Source organism: Oryzias latipes, chromosome 5 (genome assembly GCF_053564925.1).
Source record: "Oryzias latipes strain Hd-rR chromosome 5, Olatipes_Hd-rR_3.1".
Taxonomy (NCBI): domain Eukaryota; kingdom Metazoa; phylum Chordata; class Actinopteri; order Beloniformes; family Adrianichthyidae; genus Oryzias; species Oryzias latipes.
Genome location: NC_136241.1, coordinates 34,849,154 through 34,863,516, shown reverse-complemented (window position 1 = coordinate 34,863,516; position 14,363 = coordinate 34,849,154). Strand labels below are relative to the sequence as shown.

General features: G+C 49.0%; 1 protein-coding gene across 11 annotated transcripts in view; it reads left to right on the top strand.

Annotated features, from left to right (window-relative positions):
* Window positions 1-14,363, top strand: part of arhgef10la (Rho guanine nucleotide exchange factor (GEF) 10-like a) — a 176,789-nt gene that overhangs the window by 30,745 nt on the left and 131,681 nt on the right. For 8 of the 11 annotated variants that reach the window (XM_023955303.2, XM_023955300.2, XM_023955301.2 and 5 more), the window contains 9 exons: window positions 192-361; window positions 3,202-3,300; window positions 3,374-3,501; window positions 4,506-4,601; window positions 5,238-5,346; window positions 7,661-7,761; window positions 9,294-9,371; window positions 11,000-11,179; window positions 11,860-11,976. In XM_023955303.2, the coding sequence (XP_023811071.1) occupies window positions 192-361; window positions 3,202-3,300; window positions 3,374-3,501; window positions 4,506-4,601; window positions 5,238-5,346; window positions 7,661-7,761; window positions 9,294-9,371; window positions 11,000-11,179; window positions 11,860-11,976 (1,078 nt within the window). The remainder of the gene's footprint in view (window positions 1-191; window positions 362-3,201; window positions 3,301-3,373; window positions 3,502-4,505; window positions 4,602-5,237; window positions 5,347-7,660; window positions 7,762-9,293; window positions 9,372-10,999; window positions 11,180-11,859; window positions 11,977-14,363) is intronic. The other 3 variants (XM_078947785.1, XM_023955304.2, XM_078947783.1) reach the window with 1 other exon arrangement.

The following is a 14,363-nucleotide window of genomic DNA, read 5'->3' as shown; positions in this document are numbered from 1 at the left end:
TTTGTCCTGTCTCCTAGAAAAAAAGAAGAAATGTTGTTTGACAGTGGCTGGATGTGTTTTGTCAGACTTTAGGGAGTTTGTTTTCGAATGCTCCGATGCCACCAGTGTCCCCCCTCCCTCAGATGAACCTGTAGTGAATCTCATGATGGTCAGCGTTGGCTTAACTCTGCTGATGTTTGGGTTCCTTCCAGCCCAGCAGCAGCAGCAGCAGCAGCAGCAGCAGCAGCAGCGGTTGAATCCGCTTCTCCAGCCCCTCCGGCAGCAGAGCAGCTCCAGGAGGCTCCTGGGGGGCCGCCAGCGGATCCAGGCCCCTGCAAAGGAAGTGCTGCAGAAGGCTCCGACCCCGGAGACGTCTCTGAAGGTACAAAACCAAATTGTTGGGACACAGATATCTGTTAGGATTTGGATATATCGATAGAGTAAAACTAAGGGAACAGCATCGTCCGTTCGTTCCTCGCGTGTGTCGTGGCGTTCCGTCTGCAGACAGCTCTGATGGAAAAACCAATTGGGCCTCCAGTGATGCGTAAACAAGGCTGTGACGGCGGCGTATCGACTCTGGCAGCAGAAACCGTACCTGTAGTTTGTTAGGGCGTCACACCGCATGTCCTGACCTTGATCAAAGGCGTCAACAGCGCCGCATTACACGTCTGTAGTCATTGTGGGCTCATCGATTGCAGCAGTGAAAGGCCAGGCCAACATAAAGATGCATCCCGCACAGACACACACTCATCCAAATCCATAACCACACACGCATATTTTTCTGCCGTGATTTGATTTCTGCTCGGACATGACGTGAATCCAATTAATTCAGGATGGGGATCAATAGAGATCCATTTCCATGAGGAAAATTGCTTTTGGATTTGGACTCAGTCAGCAGAGCTGCTGTTATGCGAGGGAGGCGCTGAAATGAAAGATGTAAAGGAGCTCTGCAAAAATGTTGTTTTATGTCCCTCCCTCCTGTGATGCATTGTTGCACACATGCGTGTGTGTTTACCGCATGGAGAGCAGTTTTGCTGATTATTAAACCGACCCCCGCATGTCTAAAATTAGAGCTAACTTTACTCCCTTTTTCGCTGATTGTCAAAGAAGAAAAATGCTATGAAGCTTTTTCCACGTCCTGCTTTGTAATGTACATCATGGTTGGATGATATGAACCTGCAGGGAGGACGGATTCCCTCTGCTGACAGACTGCTTCACCTTCCTTTGGTTATTTTTAATATTGAGTCTGTTTGGACTAACGATCATTTGCATTATTTTTGAATGAGCACATTTTAGCAGAAAGTTGAGCTCTGTCTGGATTCCCAGAGCTCCCTGTGAGTTTGCTGCAGTGGTTCTGCGCCGCTGTAGAAAGTTGAAAACAAGGTGAGAAGAAGTTTGGGTGCAGATTTTCAGGAGGAACGAGCCTCGTTCCCGGGAGGAACAGTCACTCCATGTTTTCTGCCTGAATCTCTGAATATCTAACTAGGAAAAAACATAAGCAAGAAATACAGCAGGGGAAATAAGAATTTGATCCCTGCGGATTTTGTAGGTTTGCCCTCTTAAAATCCCACTCCCACTTTGTGTGTTTAACATGTTCTTAACATGTTCTTGTGGCATTTTTCTGATGATGGAGGACAAGTTTAAAGACATTTCAGCTTAAAAATTGCAATTCTGAGTATTTACTTATTTCAATTGTTGTGAATCAGGAGCAGATGAAAAAATGCTGCTGGATAAATATCCTTTTTTGTAACGTAGAAAGTTTGCTGGGTGGGCGACAAGCTCCCTGCTCTGCTCCATTCTGATGCATCCACTTCTAGACAGATAGACCCATGTCCAAAGGGATGATGGGAAACGAGGGCAGGCTTACTTACCCTTAGGCCTATAGCATGACCACCTACAGGTCTGACCTGCTGGGGTTTCTGTCACCAAGACAACAGAAGAATCAACCTAAACCAACACGGCAGGAGTTGGTTGATGAGCTCAACGCAGCTGAAACCACAGTCACCAAGAAAACCACTGGTAATACTTTATATATACTGCAGAGCTGGCAAAGTCCCGCCGCTTAAGAAGACCCCAAGAACACCATCCTCACTCTCATGCACGGAGGTGGAAACATTATGGTTTGGGGGGTGCTTTTCTGCACAGGGCTACTTTGCCGTGTGGATGGGAGGATGGGAGGATGGGCGGAGCCATGTACTGTCAAATCCTGAGTGGAGACCACTTTCCCATCACCAGGAGGCTTAAAACAGGAGGTGGACGGGTCTTCCAACAGGATGATGAGCATAAAACACTCAGACAAGACAACCAGAGAAGCAGATCAGGTTAATGAAGTGGTCCAGCCAGTCTTTGGACCTCAGTCCCATGGAAGACCTACGGAGAGAGATGAAGCTCAGAGTTACTAAGCGACAGCCGCCAAATCTGAACGATTTAGAAGTCATTTGTGAAGAAGTGTGGAGCAGAATTCCTCCTGATATGTGCAGAAACCTGCTCATCAGAGAAACCTCCGACCTCTGTGCTGCTCCACAAAGAGAGAAATCTTCAGGGTTCAAATACTTCCCTCAATAAAAAGCAAATAAAAGTATGATTCTTGACTTTCTTTTTTGTGTGATTTTCTGTCTCTCACTTCCATTAGGATGACAGACTGTCATTTTCTTCTTTAGTGGGCACACCTTCAACATCGGGAAGAGTTCAAACACTTGTTTCCTCCACTGGAGCTAAAATAGTCGGTTTAGAGTTACAGTCAATAGTCTGCGACCTCTGAGCCTGTCCAACGTCGTTTGTAGTGTAAGCTGGAATAATCCGTGACGGGGTTGGCGTGCGTCCTCAGACTGGCTGAAAGCAGTGATTGTTGGCGTTCACGCCTTAGATCAAAGTGTTGTAGACAAATCACACTTTAAACCGAATCAATACGGCTTGCTGTGGTAAATTAGGCTGAAACCCTCTCAGAGCAGTTAATGACAAATCCGCCCGAGCGTGGAGACGGAATGGAGGTCAATCGCTCCAACGAGGTGGCTACAATTGCCGTACGCCATGCCGAAGACGCTTTCAGGGCAACGCTCACGAGACGTGTGACAGATCGAGGAACTGCAGACTTTCAGATCCAAACTGTGAGGAATAAAGGTTTCAGAACTTTGGGCCGTCTCTGCACAGCGTGGGGCTGGACTGACGATAGACGAGGAACGAAATGTCCTTTTTTGAACGTTTTGATGCTGCCTTTTGCAGGTCTCCTACCAGCTTTGAGCGAGTCTGGAGCTGCGGCGCAAACATCAGAGGTCATCTATGACGACGTTCCGTGTGAGGACGCCCCGGCCCCCGCTGAAGGTCGGTGGCTGCGGGGTCACGTTGGCTTTGAAAGTCTCCGTCTGCAGCTTCTGACGTCTCTGGAACTCAGCAGATATGATCTACGAGGACGTTCAGAGAGACAACGGCGCCCTGGAGCCAGACAACGGGTGGAGCTCCAGCGAGTTCGAGAGCTACGACGAGCACTCGGATAACGAGGCCAAGCCTCCAGCGAGGAGCAAGGTAGACCTGAACGCCACAAACCGTCTTCCCCGTGTGTTTTTCAGGGCGCCATGACAGCCCGAGTTGGTTTGGTTTCGTTAAAAAAGAATCAAGGAGAATATTTCATCTATGCCTTACTGGATCTTTTATTAATGTATAGATGGGGAAGAGAGCTGTAAAGGAGATGAAAAATGTATAGAAGACTGTCTGGCTCCATACCGGCACCGTGGGATGAAAGTAAACACGAGGCGTTTTCTGTTCCAGAAGCCTTTAGATCTCCTTACCTCTCCCCTGCTAATCATTGTTCTGCTCCAGAGATCTGTTTCCTCCACATGATGGCGCTGTGTGCACATTCCCATCAGCCACTGCCCTCCCCGTGCAGGCAGAAGGCAAAATCTGTGGCTCAGTGGTTCTGAATGTATGCGTTTCTAGCCGCCCCTGCATGCATTTCCATGCGTTTTCCCGCTCTGCACGTGTGGCGGCCGCAGAGCGAGGAAGCGCTCGAATCAGGAAGCGCTCCGACAAATGAAAGAGAAGCTTCTAGAGGTGGAACTGAAAACGACTTGCTTGGGTAATTATAGGAAGGTGTGGTGTGGACCCCCCCCCCCCACTGTTCTGTTGGCAGGTCTGTCCCAGGCCAGTGAACAAAAGGAAAAATCCAGGCGAACCGCTCTAACGATTAATGCAAAAGAAAGAGAAATTGACTATCAGAGCCCTGCAACGGCGCAGCCTTGATCACATTGTTTTTAATTAGAGCTGCCAGATTGATTTTTCACTGGGCGCACCTGAAGTTGGGCTTTTGTTTGAGGAAGCTGGCAGGTCTGCAGCTGAGTTTGCTCATTTCTGGCCGGCTGCTTGCCCCCCTCCCCCTTTGACCAAAGCTTCTCCTCTCTTTGCTTGTGAACAGTTCAAAGCGTTCCTCTGCTTCTTCTGCCTTCTAGCCTTCCCCTTCACCTTTGCTGTTTCCCTTTTTTCCGCCCTCTCCTCCCCTTCTGCGTGGGCCCGCCCCCTCTTCGCACCGGCAGCGCTCCCCTGAAGTGTGCCGGCTGAGGGAACGCTGTGCCAGGACCCGGCGCGAGCTGGCCGTGCGGCTGTCGGGAAGCCACCACTGTGAGGCGAAGGTATATCCGGCGCCGCCCTCCTTCACCAGTAAGACCGTCAATCATCCCCGGCAGCTGTTTGCTCAGCCGGCCAAGTGGCTTAGCGGACGGCGTGCCGTCCCTCCAACTGTTCTCTGGACTGTGACTCTGCTCTGAGACGATCGATTCGTCTGTCTGCTGCTCTCTTTCCCCGCTGATGTAACAGCCAGCAAATGCAATTATTAAGTCATCGTCTGTGCATTTGCTTACATAAACATAAGTGCATCTCGCTCCCGATTTATGACCTACTTTCCTGAAACGGCACCGTTTAAAAATACAGCCGCCCTTTTCTGGGTCTGTGGAGTCTGGTTGCAGGGCAGCTCAGGGCAGGGGGGAGGGGGGGGGGGGTACGGTCGGCCGAATTCTCCTGCACTGAGCGAGGCAGCTGATGTGGATCTCCCACTTTGTGCCATAATCTGTCCATGATAGGCTCACAGGCTCCCTGATTAGAGGCTGTGCAGAGACCCACGGGGAGTCACAGATGGGGAGATTCATGATGAGCCCACTTCTCTCCGTCTTCCTCCAGAGGAGCGCCGTCGGTTGTCGTGCCGCCGCGGCGTGACACCTGGCTGCAGCTCTAATGCTCCCTTGTTGTTTCTGTGTGCTCCTCCTGATCAGGTTCAGCAGCTCATGAAGGCGGCGAGGAGTGGAACCAAGGACGGGCTGGAGAGGACCAAAATAGCCGTCATGAGAAAAGTTCCCTTCCTGCAGAGACGCGATCAGATCGGTAAATCGGAAGGGCGGGCCTCTGCAGACAAAAGTTTGGCTGTTTGGAGCTGCGAGTCATGAAGTTTGGGTTTTATAAAGTCCTTTCGGCTGACACTTTGAATTATAGGCAGTTGTTTGAATATAAATCTAGCTGAGCCAAAGTAGCGTCTGAGAGTGATGGAGCAGAAAGTCTTCCTTTATTCAAATCCCTTCTGGGAGAAATGAAAGCTCTGGGAAAAAGAGATTTCATTGATTATAACTATAAAAAGAGACAAACTCGTTGGCTTTCAGGTAGACGGTGTGGTTAGGTGAGGTAGATGAAGTGTGAGGAGGAGAGCCTCTTCCCTGGTGGGGGGTACGGGCCCCTTTGCAACGGCGGCTGTGTCCCCGGGGTGCTGGCTTCCTGGGCCCGGCGGTGCTCTCTCCGCGCGGTGGGGGGGTTCACATTACATCTGAGCCGGGGGTGTTCGTGTCCCTGGGGGGTGGGTTCTGGTCCTTGCTCCTGAGTGCTGGGCCCCGCCAAATTTCCAACTGTGGCCGAGCCTGGTCGGGCCATATTTACAACACCCCTTGTGGGCCCTCTTTTTTCCCCGGGGTTCCCCCCTCCTGGGCGGGGGCGGCGGGCCCCTGCCTCGCTCCTCCCTGGACCAACCGTTGGCCGGGCGGATGGCTGCCTGGAGTGCGGAGTGGGTCTCCCTTGGGGGGTCCTGGCCCGTACCTGGGGTTGGGGCGGGGGGATGCCCGGAACTCCTGGGTGGTGGTGGGGTGCTCGTCTGGGGCTGTGGGCGTCCTTCTCCGGTGGGGCCCTGCGTTGGGTTCTCCCGGCGCGGCGGGGGGGCTGCTCTCCTGGTTGGGCTGGGGCGGCGCCCTCTTTCCCTCCGTGCCTCCCTGCTCTCTGGCTCTGGGGGCCTTGCGGCGGCCCTGCTGGCCCTGGCCTGGGTGGCGGGCTTGGTCGCCCGGGCGGCGGTTGTTCCCTGCCGGTTCCCGTGTGGTGTTGGGGGGAATCCGGCTGCCGCTGCTGGTGCGGTGGGGGTCTTGGGGTGGGGATGGCTGGGCACTCTCCCTCCTTCTTTTCACGTTCCACCATCCATTTTAGAAGAACATAAACACTCACCTGAGCACTGGTGTTAGCTCAACAGACTGAATGACTGAAATATTTCACACTAGTTGGTTTTAAGGCATAAGTATGCGTGTGAACACTATCTGTTTTGTGTACATGTCGACAGGTGGACATTTTTGCAACTAACAAGTGTGTTTATAACATTTGAGTGTGTGTGTGGACAGGCTCCGCCCTTTTTTGTTTTGTTTTTTTTTTACATTTGAACCTTACCATAATGATTAACAACCAGTAAACTTGTTGCTTTATGCTGCTTCATGGTCTTACCCCCCTTCCCCTCCTATTATCACCCCCTACCCCCCCTCTCTCTAACATCCCTCTTTCTTCTTCCCCTCTTTCCTTTTCCGCCCGGTCCAACACCAAAGATTTTCAGACATGTTTGAAATTAATAAAGTTTGGCCTCAATTACAAAAGGGGTTTATTCAGACATACCTTTGGTTTGTCTGAAGATTAATAACCCCTCTTGTTAAAGTAAAATATGTCCAACCCAAGAGGCCCTCAGCTCTCATCTGTCTGCCTAGCTGTTGGACAGGACAAGTTAAAAAAAAAAAAAAAAAAAAAAAAAAGGAGGAGAGCCGTGGAGCTTCAGCAGCACTCACCTGTTCATTCCCACTAAATTGCATCAATTAAGAGCTACGTAGCAGCCTGATAACTCGCCGTCAGGCTGTAACTAATCTGTCATAAAGAGGTAAACAGGACAGTGCTGCTATTTTTGGGTGTTGATCGAGGGAAATCTGCTCTGCATTGTGCTTCCTCTCCTCTCTCGTCACTCCACAGTCTCTAATTGGAACAGTGGAGCTCTCTGGTATGCCTGCCTTTACTGTTTTAAAAAGCTCAAACTGGGATTCTTCTCCACTCTGTTTGTTGTTGCCTGAGTGTCTCGGGTTGTGTTTGTGCCTCCTCTGCTGCATGCATACAGTACTGGTTTGAATTTTCTTCCAGAGGTGTCTCTGCCTCTCCTTTTCTTCCCACTCCTTTGCTCTCCTCCTTTCTTCTTCAGACAGCTCCCAAGTTTTTCATATTTTAGAGGTAATAAACTTAGAGCGTCGCAGTTTGTTTCCAGCTGCTCTGAGATCTGAGGGCTGCCTTCCTCTTCGTCTATGTCCTTGCCGCCTTCTCTGCCTTTCGCACACAGACGCACACAGACGCACACAGACGCACACAAACGCACACTCTTAAACAGTCTCACGGGCTTTTTCTTCTTCAAATACTGCAGAAGAGGAGGACGATGCTGGATATCTGGACGTGGTGGTGTCGGAGGGAAAGCATCCGCCTCCACAGCTGAGCCCGATGCCGGAGGGGCTGACCAGCCACCAGGTGCTCCACACGCACGCCGCACTCTCACCTGAGAGCTGGAGTTTTGACTTCTAAAAGCTGTAGAATTGAGAGATTTGTTTGGACAACTGATCCCGTGGGTTTAACTTGTATGCGGTGAAGGTTATAAAAAAAACATCCAGGCAAACCAAAGACGGAGGTTTCATTCTAACCAAACTGTGGCTGACAGGTAAACGGAGCCAAAAACGGCAGCAGATGAGACTCAAAGCGCTGCCTCAGCTTTAAAGAATCCAGTTAGAAACAACCAAAGAAACTTCAGGTTTTCCCCTTTTCTACAAAAATATGATCAGTTTCTCATCAAATGAGACAAACGTGACCAACAGAAACAATAATTTATAGATGACAGTTTTTATCATCTCTGTAGTCAGACAAACCTGAAAATAGCTCAAAGGAAACGTAAGAAATTAGACTTTTTTTTAAATCTTACAGTTTGAATTTAACGTTAAGCCTTTAATAAAATACTTTCAAGTTTACATTAAATAACAGATTTTCTTTAAAATGGAGATCGAAAAATGGTCTTTAAAAGAATGTTTTTAAGAAAAAAATTCTAATCACTACATTTTCTCAAACTAACATTATTTTGCTGTTTATTTATGAGACAATCTTTCTTGAAACAAGCATCGTTTTTGATTTAATACTCAGTTTTTGCAGGAAATGAAACGAAAGAAAGTCAATTCAGTCGCCTTTTTTTTTTTTGCAATGCGGATGCCGCCATGTTGGAGCCAGACGTCGACCTATAGCAGTGATTGGTCAATGTTTCCATGGCAACTACTCTCACCAATCACTAGTCAGCTTGTTGGAAGGCCACACCCCTAGGGTTTGAACATAGGCTACACGAAATCTGTCAACTAAACATTTTGAAAGTTGGAACACGAGGGCCATTTTGGCGTCTTGGAGCCACTTCCTGTGTGGAATGGCAGGGGGGAGGAGCCTATCAGTCCAGTTCTCAGTCAATGATTGAACCACATGAAGTCTTGGGATGACTTTTCCTGAGTGTTTGGAGTAAAATTCTGTTTTGGAGTGAAAGGATTTTTAGAGGCTGGCAGGTGAAAACAATTTGAGCAACTTTGTGTAAAACTGCAGGATGAAGTTTGTTTTGCACTTAAGAACAAAGATGTGAACAGGCGTTCAGGGAACAGCTAGGATTTTTGTTTGGGAAAAACATTAACTCTGATGTTTAGACACGTCAAACTGGGACAATTTGTTTTTTTTTTGTGTGAATATAATCTGAAGCCAACAGCCTTTAGATAAGGCCTTAAGCTGGTAGAAAGAGTCCTTTGTTGTCCCGCTCTGGTACATCTTCATGTTTGGAGCTGCCCCGCTGGCTCTCCGACAGACGCCTCCTTCAAACGGGCTCTTCAGCTCCTCTCCCACTCCTTTCCTCCAGTGACTAACTCCTGATTATAGCGTAATCCATCAGCCTGCGCCGTGCTTAACTGAAAGCATGCCACACACCACAGTCCAATCATGTCCTCTTAGTGCTAGATTTCCTGACTGATCTGTTGTCTGCACAGGTTGTCAGGCGCCATATTCTGGGCTCCATCATTCAGAGCGAGCGGAGCTACCTGGAGTCTCTCAGGAGAATCTCACAGGTGAGTTGCTTAGTCCTCCTCTGCCACATGCAATATCTTCACTTTCTAACCGTTAGGAATTACGCCAAAAGGGGGAGCAGAGTTATCCATCAAATTATCAAGCTGTCTCTGCATAAATAATCCCACATGGAGCCCGGGCGTCTTTCTGCCCGATGGGAGGCAGAAATCTGAAAACTTCCACGGAGACGGAGGCTGCTTATCTCGTCCCAGAAAAATAAAGGAGACCACCTACTGAAGTGGAATTAGCTAGGATCAAAGGCTGCCTTGTGTCCTGCAAAATCGCTCTTTGTCCAGGCACAATGTGCCATCGTCGTCGAGCCAGAGCTGCCGGGCTTTACAACCTGTTTTTTTTTTAATGCTGGGATTCCAGCCAAGCAGTAAATGCAGTGTTTCCAGACGTATAACGAGAGAAGATGACGAGCCTGCATGACACAATTAGACACTCCAGGGTGTGGTGTGGGGGGGGGGATCTCAGGTTAGTTTTGCATCAGCTGCACAGTTATCCTTCCATGAGCCCCTACTTTCTGTACTGAGAAAGAACACGTAATGGTACAAATGCTGCTGCATTTTCCCGTTTAGACGTTCTTTGGTTTACTGGATACGGGCTGTCTGCGGGCAAAAAAATAGGCAAACCTGTACGGCGCGCGCTAGTGACCCGCATGACACCGACCGCTTCCTGCGGGAAATGATGTGTCATGGTCAGTAGAGGGCCAGTACCTTACCAATGACTAGTGTGGTGTCGGGGCACTGTACGATAGTATCACCCGTACGTTGTAAAGGGGTGTAAATTCCATTAGCCGTATAAATACTTCACGATACACTGACCACACGCTCAACAATGGTACGTTCCAATTTCACGACCTCCCTTGAGGTGGCCGGACGCACAGAGTCGTCATGAATATGGAACGTACCATTGTCGTGTGTGGTAAGTGTATAGGAGCGTATGGTAGTTACGCGCACTAATGGTGTAGGTGTGATGCTGTCGTACGGTGTCCTTACGCCACACAAGCCGTTAGTAAGGTGCGAGTGCTGACTTTTTACTGACCGCGCACCAAAGCAGCACACATGGGGTGTGCATGGGATATGTAATTACCCAAAGGACGTCCACACAAACTACACTCTCATTGTCTAATTTCCCCTTTTCTAACCGTCAGGCTGCAGCGAGGAACGCTAACGTACCACTATGGTATCCTTATACACTCTGCAGGATTTGGGGGCTATAAAAATAAAAAATCTGTACCACACGCGTGGGTCTCACCTACTTCCCCCTTACTGACCTTTACGTGTTGTATAAGTGTTCACTACGACCTGGCGTGAACGTTTTCGCCCTATCTCGACCTTGAGAATTTGTGTTTCCCAGTCTTTTGCCTGAGAACTGCCCGTAACTACCCGTAAGGGCGTTTGTGACTCAGGCATAAGGTGCAGCCGCTTCCCCGACCAATGAATCCACAGCAGCCGTCAACCCCCTCGTATGTGTGCATGCGACTAAGACTTCATGGTATCTCCACAGAGCCCGTCCGTGAACGTGGTCCGTCGCTGTCACGGATCACCTTTCAAAGTCCTCAGCTAGCCTTCAGAAGTGGAGATTTCTGATTTTATCTTCCTGATTATCTTCGTCCTGATCCCAGGAATACCACAGACCCCTGATGGAGGCTGATCCACGCATCCTGAGTCAGAGGAAGATCCGACCCATCTTCTTCCGAGTCCGGGAGATCACGCAGTGCCACTCCATGTTTCAGATTGCGCTGGCGTCCCGTGTGGCTGAGTGGGACTCCAATGAGAAAATTGGGGACTTATTTGTGGCCTCGGTGAGTGATGTGCACGTTCATCTCCGCCTTTGGAGGTGTAGTTCTCTGTTTGAATTCAATCCAAAGCTTTTTTTTACATTTTTATTTCCTGAAAGAAGCCATTACGTTTTCTTTCTTACAGCCCAATGTTTGCTTGTAGAGTTCTGATGAGCAAACAGGGTCAGCTTACCTCAAACATGGAATCAGTCTGCGGCTTTGGCGCTGGTATGGCTGTGTTCCACGTGAGCTCCCGCTGTGTGCTCATCCATAGCGTTTTTCCATTGACATTCCAGGAGTGAGTCCCCATCGGACCTCGTCCTGGGAGTGTTTACAGTCCTCGCCATGATTCCTCTTTTCAGACTGTACCGGCCGTCAAATTCCAGCTCTGAGGTTAATTCCTTCATTAAATTTCCCGTCTCTGCTTACATTGTCCCCATCAGCTGGACGCCAGGGATTTCGTTTTAGTTGGTAAATGAATATGTAGCACATGGCGGTGGACTTCAAACTCTCCTCCTTTCTTGTTCCTCTGAGGCGGCGTGTGAATAGGGTTAAAAGGAAAACTGACCTTTGGAAGTGCGGGATCGCTGTGGGTTTCTGCCCTTCGCTTCGCCGTCGCGCCGCGACTGTGTCGGAGGAAATTCTGCAGCTGCAAAGATTTTACCGACAGTTTGTCACAGATGTGATTTTTCTCTTTGGGTTAGTTTTCCAAATCAATGGTGCTGGATGTGTACAGTGATTACGTCAACAACTTCACCAACGCCATGGCGCTCATCAAGAAGGCATGCATGTCCAAGCCCGCCTTTCTGGAGTTTCTGAAGGTGAGCTTCCCTCCTTTTTGTTTCTTTTGCTTTTGTAGTGACGATAAACGATTTCCGACATAAACATTTATGATCCACTAAACAGTTCACTTCAAACACCTGTATGTATATGAAACTCCTAGACTCGGATATTCACGATCTGTTCCAAAAGAAACTGAGTCCAAATATTTGTGGCGTCGCCAACTTTATAAGTCTTCTTTCTCTTTCGGCTTTTCCCATCAGGGGTCGCCACAGCGAATCATCCTTTTCCACCTCACTCTATCATGAACATCTTCTACCCTAACATTAGCCAACTTCATGTCCTCTGTTAAGACATCCATATATCTCCTCTTTGGCCGTCCTCTTGCCCTCCTGCCAGGCAGCTCCATCTCCAACATCCTTCTACCAATATATCCACTATCCCTCCTCTGAACATGTCCAAACCATCTCAGTCTGGCTTCTCTGACTTTGTCGCTAACACAGGCAACATGAGCCGTCCCTCTGATGTACTCGTTCCTTATCCTGTCTAACCTGGTCACTCCTAAGGAGAACCTCAACATCTTCATCTCCGCTACCTCCATCTCAGCCTCTTGTCTCTGTCTCACTGCTACCGTCTCTAACCCATAGAGCAGAGCTGGTCTCACCACTGTCTTGTACACCTTTCCTTTGAGTCTTGCTGGCACTTTTCTGTCACACAACACTCCTGACACTTTCCTCCAACCGCTCCAACCTGCCTGCACTCGCCTCTTCACCTCTTTTCCACAATCCCCATCACACTGAACTGTTGACCCCAAGTACTTAAAATCCTGCACCTTCTTCACCTCAGTCCCCTGTAACCTAACGCTTCTACCTTGATCCCTCTCGTTCAGACACATGTATTCTGTCTTACTACGACTGACCTTCATGCCTCTTCTTTCCAGAGCAAACCTCCACCTCTCTAGCTGTTCCTCCACCTGCTCTCTACTCTCACTGCAAATTACAATGTCATCCGCAAACATCATTGTCCAGGGAGATTCCTGTCTTACCTCGTCTGTCAGCCTGTCCATCAGCATAGCAAACAAAAAAGGACTCAAAGCTGATCCTTGGTGTAGTCCCACCTCCACCTTGAACTCCTCTGTCTGACCTACAGCACATCTCACCACCGTCATACTTCTCTCATACATGTCCTGAACTACTCTGACATACTTCTCTGCCACTCCAGACGACCTCATACAGTACCACAGCTCCTCCCTCGGCACCCTGTCATACGCCTTCTCTAAATCTACGAACACACAATGCAGCTCCTTCTGACCTTCTCTGTACTTTTCCATCAACATTCTCAAAGCAAAAATGGCATCAGTGGTGCTCTTACGGGGCATGAAACCATACTGCTGCTCACAGATCTCCACCTTCTTCCTAAGCCTGGCTTCCACTACTCTTTCCCACAGCTTCATTGTGTGGCTCATCAACTTTATTCCTCTATAGTTGCTGCAGTTCTGCATGTCACCCTTGTTTTTAAAGATCGGGACCAGAACGCTTCTCCTCCATTCCTCAGGCATCTTCTCACTCTCTAGAATCCTATTGAACAACCTCGTTAGAAATTCCACTGCTGTCTCTCCTAAGCACTTCCATACCTCCACAGGTACGTCATCAGGACCAACGGCCTTTCCGCTCTTCATCCTTTTCAGAGCCTTTCTAACCTCATCCTTTCCAATCTCTGCTACTTCCTGCTCCACAACAACCACATCTTCCTCCCTTCTTTCCCTGTCATTTTCCTCGTTCATCAGCTCCTCAAAATACTCCTTCCATCTTTTCTGTACACTCTCCTGGGTTGTTAGCACCTTTCCATCTCTGTCCTTAATCACCCTTATCTGTTGCACGTCCTTCCCATCTCTGTCTCTCTGTCTGGCTAGCCTGTACAAGTCCTTCTCTCCTTCCTTTGTGTCTAACCTGTCATAAAGCTCATCGTAAGCTTTCTGTTTGGCCTTTGCCACCTCTCTCTTCACTCTACGCTGCGCTTCCTTGTACTCCTGTCTACCTTCCTCAGTCCTTTCTACATCCCACTTCCTTTTAGCCAACCTCTTCCTCTGGACGCATTCCTGTACTTCCTCATTCCACCACCAAGTCTCTTTACCGTCTTTCCTCTTTCCAGATGACACACCTAGCACCTTCCTACCTGTTTCCCTGATAATCTCTGCTGTAGTTTCCCAGTCCTCTGGAAGCTCATCCTGACCACCCAGGACCTGCCTCAACTTCTGCCTAAATTCCTCACAAGTTTCTTCATTCTGTAGCTTCCACCACTTGGTCTTCTTTTCTGTTTTCCCTATCTTCTTCTTCCTGACCTCCAGAGTCATCTTACACACCACCATGCGGTGCTGTCTGGCTACACTCTCTCCTACCACCACTTTGCAGTCATTAACCTCTCTCAA